The 4,883-nt window shown below is 40.1% G+C and overlaps 1 protein-coding gene across 1 annotated transcript in view; it reads right to left on the bottom strand.

The window, feature by feature from the left end:
* The window catches only part of fech (ferrochelatase), a 15,794-nt gene extending 11,423 nt beyond the window's left edge, over positions 1-4,371 (bottom strand). Inside the window, exons 1-4 of the mRNA XM_015402320.1 lie at positions 4,166-4,371; positions 1,551-1,641; positions 793-912; positions 558-706 (exon numbers count right to left, since the gene is read on the bottom strand). Of these exons, the coding sequence (XP_015257806.1) occupies positions 558-706; positions 793-912; positions 1,551-1,641; positions 4,166-4,202 (397 nt within the window). The 5' untranslated portion in view covers positions 4,203-4,371. The remainder of the gene's footprint in view (positions 1-557; positions 707-792; positions 913-1,550; positions 1,642-4,165) is intronic.
* Between the last annotated feature and the right edge of the window lie 512 nt (positions 4,372-4,883).

Consider the following 4,883-nt stretch of genomic DNA (forward strand, 5'->3'; position numbering starts at 1 on the left):
TGATGACTGAGATGATCCGCATCAAAGAAAATAAACATAGAAAATCACCTGTGGAGACGGCTGAAATGTAAATCACATGCTGGGGAGCTGCTACAGCCTCTAAGGTTTTATTGGACCAAATATTGTGTTTATTTTGCTCTCAAAGTGTTTTTCATTGATTTCTTATAGAAACACTTTTGTTATTTTTCTTAATATATTCGGGCAGGTTGGTGTTTCTAGTTATTACATTTATATTCATTTTTACCATCAAAATATATATATTTTTTTATGTTGCAAAGATAATAAAATATTTCCTGGATTCCAATAAAAATATTGTCTTGAAATTGAGATTTTTAAGGTATTTCACAGAGCGTTCTATAAAAGGTTAAACTCGGACCGCCTGGTTCTGCTCAGCAGGACTGGAAACGTTCTAGAAGCTTCTTCTGTCGGTTATCTGTGGTTCAGTCGGGCTGAGCTCTCAGGCGCTAACGGAGAGGAGCGGCCCAGGGTGTGAGCAGACACTCCTCCATTATCAGCGTTATCTGCCTGCAGCCTGTGGTCGGGGGGGGGGTTCTGACCTGTGTCTGGGCTGGCCTCGTCCAGCAGCTTCACCATGCCCTCCCCCTGCATGGAGGTCCAGCGTCTGATGGGAGAGCCTCCTCCGATCTTACTGTACTGCTCCTGGATCTTCGGGGTTCGCCGCTTGGCGATGAACGGGCCCAGCTTACTGCGGAGCAAAGAACATGGCCGCCGTTACTCCCGATCACGCCGAAGACCCGGCCTGCAGGAAGGGGAACCTGGGGGGGGGCTCACTTCTGAACGGGGAGCTTCATCAGATCCGTGTCCATGAAGAGCCGCAGCAGGAAGTCGTGAACGTCTTCCAGCTTCTCCGGTCCGCCCATGTTCAGCATCAGGATTCCTGTTTTAGGTTTCCTGCAGAAACAGAAGAAGATTCTGCAGGGATTTCAACCTTCAACCCATCGGCTCCTCCATCCGCTCAGGTTTTAGGTTTCTGAGGAGACCAGATGGGTTTGAAGTGAAGACAAAGAGGTTCCTCCCTGCAGCAATTTAACTATAAAACCCAGCTTCTTCCTGCTGCCTTCATGTGGTTAAAATGATCCTCTTATAAAATAGAAACGATCGACTTATTGAGTCCTTTAGTTTTAGCAAAGCAGAGAAACATGTTGGATTCAAAGATCATCCTGAGCTGCTTTGGCAGGAAAGATAAAACTTCCTGGTTCATCTGCTACAGGAAGAGGAGGAAGCATCAAACACATCGACTGACTGATAAAATCAAACCATGAAAGTTTAAAATGTTGATAAAACTTCATGAATCCTTCTGTCCCAGCATTGTTTAAGCTTTAGACAGAACAGGTTGAAAGGTCAAAGTTGACCTCATCCCTGAAACTCGGGCATCATAGAATCTTCCCATTGGAAATAATGACATGAGTGGAATTTTACGTGCATGTTTCATGTGGGCCTTTGCCGTTTCCCATGGTTACGACGCCACACGAAGGCAGCATAGTCCCCCTTCCTGTTCCCATGCGGGCGGCTGAAGGTGCGTCTGATACCTGTTCTCCTGAGACTCTGGAGCTGCATTCTGGGCTAAAGCTGCAGCCGTGGATCTCCTCCTCACAGTCAGACCAACGCTGCTCCTGGCAACTGAAACGGAGCAGGAAGGAGAATAAAAACTGGGATCTGAGCTGAGAAACTGGAAAACAAACTGATTATAAAGTCGGGATCTGAACCTGTTAGAAGCACCGGAATAAAAACCACATTCAAAGGTTTTAAAACGGCTCAGAAATGAACGGTTTTACAACAACATAACTAAATGCTACAATTAACAACAACCTGACAAATATTAGCTTTATTATTATTATTTTTATAGAGACGAAACAACCAATCAGATTAATCAATTATTGATATAATCAACCAATATAGTAATTGATTAATCATTAACTGCTAACATTTTACATTTAAGATAAAAAAAAACTTTCATCTGTCAATCTCCTCCATCCAGAATATATATATATATATATATATATATATATATATATATACACACACACACACACAGACACATACTCTTTCTGCTATGCATAGCGAGGACCAAGGGTTGATTTCCTTTCATATTCAGTCATTTTCCACCCATTTAGCAAATAGCTTGTGATGTCCATCAAAATGTCCTCACTTTGCAACAACTGGTCCTCAATTTGAATGTGAAATTAGAAAAATGGTCCTCACTCTGATGGCTAGACAGGTACACACACCCATATATATTAGCCTTTAACTGACAGAGCGACATGCTCATATATATATATTTTGCATTTAAGATAAAAAAAAATAAACTTTTCCCCCTGTCAATAAGCCACTCTGGGTCCCTGAACAAGACCCTTAAATCCCCACTGCTCCCCAAGGCGATGGGTTAAATGCAGAGAGGGAATTTCTCTAATGTGAGATCAATAGAGTTCAGTTATTATTATTATTATCATTATTATTATATGCTCTATAATCCAGAATTCCTCCTGTGGGAAAGTTTTAGTTTCACCTCGTTTAATTTCATTAAAAAAATCTTGAAGGAAACTTTTGCTTTCCGATTAATTAATTAATCGAAGAAATTAATCACCCGGATTAATTAATCAAGTTTATTTGTATAGCCCTTTACAATAATACCCAAAGTGCTTTACAACAAAGCCATAAAACAATACATAACACATATAAAACATACAGATACAATTAAAAGTGCTGTAGTGGTGCAGCGCTGCAGGACATTAAAAGAGGTGCATAGAAAGGAGCACACAGAAAGATGAGACAGCATTATGGTCAGAATTAAATGCTAATTTAAAAAAGTGGGTTTTAAGCTTTTAAAAAAAGGCTGAGGTCAGTCGTGGTGCGGATGTCAGGGGGTCGTTTGTTCCACAGTCTGTGAGCAGCGACGGCAAAAGAACCATCGCCCCACTGAGTCTTGATCTAGAGACCTCTAGCAGAAGCTGACCTGAGGAGCGTAAAGCTCTGCCACAATTGCGGAAAGTTAAAATCTCAGACAAGTAAGAGGGGGCAAAGCCATCGATTTGTAAAATAATACTTAGTGTCAGCCCTGTAATCAACCTGTCAGGTTTTTTTTGCTGTAAAGTTTGAGCAAAAGCATTTTTTATATGAAAATATTTCCTTTATAATATATAGAAATTAGTGTTTTCTATTTATTTCATGAGAAAAAGTGAAAACAAAACGGTTTGAAAAGGTTTTCAGAGCCTAAACTTTAAGCTGGTGAAGATTCTCAGTCATCCAGTTCCAGTTGGTTTTTTTCCAGTCATTCAAAAGAGTAAAAAAAAAACATTTTGAATTGAAAAAGCTTCCTGGATGAAAAGTGAAAAGTCAGAATTATGTATTAAACTATAATAATATTTTTAAAAATCTGTTAACCTTTTTTCCCCAGTGGCCCTAATCCTCTTCCGTAGAATCCAGTGGATTATTCTTTATTTTATAAACTTTTTTAGCTCATCTATAAGGACCCTTAAAGCTGGAGTTCACGGTTCGGCCGCCGGGGGGCGCTCGAAGGTTACGCAAGGTAAAAAGTGTAGTTTTGTAACAACGTGAAACATGTTAGCTGTTTACTTAGTTTCCCGCCGTGAGAACACAGTCCCGTGGCGCGTCCACGGAGCAGCTTACTGTGGCTAAATGCGGGAGGACATCTTTATGTAACGCAGACATTAAACTCAAACACAGTTAGTCTGGAAACTTCATCAAGGCGAAGGAAATAACCGGAAACAGTTTCTGTCCGAGGAGAGCGCGGCGGCTTTAAACGTCATCGTTGAACCAGTTTAAACACAACAAATGATCTAGAATGAGAGCACAGATTAATATTGACTCTTTAAAATGTTAAATAACGAGCAGCGGGTTTATTAATGTGTCGCTAACGCAGAAAGAGACGCTTAAATGTTAAAGATAATGTGTTACTCTGAAATCCTTCCGGCAGGAAATGGTTTCACCTCCTGTTAGCTTGATGCTTTCACATGTAACGCCAATGTCAGGGAAAAACAGCAGCTAGCTAAAATAAAACAACAATAATCACAGATATTTCATCATGTCATCATATTAAACCTCAGATAGTAAAATATTTCCGAACACAGACTGGCCTTGGTTCTGATCAGACTGGGTTTTTGGTTCCGAACACTCAGAGACTCACAGTGAAAGAAGCGACCGGCGCTGCCTAAAGCGGCCATCCCCGCTTCACGTCCCGTTTCCCTGATTAAAAGCCCCTCGGGTGACTTCACGTCTTCACTGTCAGCTCCCACGCGTGTCCACAGCCCACTGGAGCGGTTTATCGCAGGTCAGCGCTGGTTGAAAGCCGGATTCCTTCAGCTGTCCCGGCTGAAGGCACGAACTTCCGGCAAGTTTAACGCCACAACCACCAGACTTCCGGTTAGAGACCTACAAAATAAAAGCATTTTGTAGCGTAACAAGAATTATTTTAGTTTCTAATTTATTTCTTAATTGTGTTAGATTTTATTGATTATAATTGTTATAATTATCATTATAATTTATAATAATAATTATTAAATATTTATCTGACCGAGAAAATGCAAACAAACATGGTGACAAAACAAAGCACTGATGTGCTGCATGTATGAAACCAATGCTAGCTCTTAAACTCTTTGTTTGGCTTTTTTTTTTATCAAAAAAGATTTACATATTACATTACTTTCATTCACTGTTAAACTAGCATATCTGACACAGTTGCTGCTTATTTGTAGTTTAGTTCTAATTTTGCAGTTTCTACCTTATTCAGTTTAATAACCTGCTGCTGTCATTCTGCACATCTCTGATTTTGCTGCTATTTTTAAATATCCATTACTGTAGAAATGTCCATAGCTGGATATTTGTTATTTATTCTCCAGGTGCAC

The sequence above is a fragment of the Cyprinodon variegatus genome, unplaced genomic scaffold (assembly GCF_000732505.1).
Source record: "Cyprinodon variegatus isolate N-32 unplaced genomic scaffold, C_variegatus-1.0 Scaffold1335, whole genome shotgun sequence".
NCBI classification, from domain to species: Eukaryota; Metazoa; Chordata; class Actinopteri; order Cyprinodontiformes; family Cyprinodontidae; genus Cyprinodon; species Cyprinodon variegatus.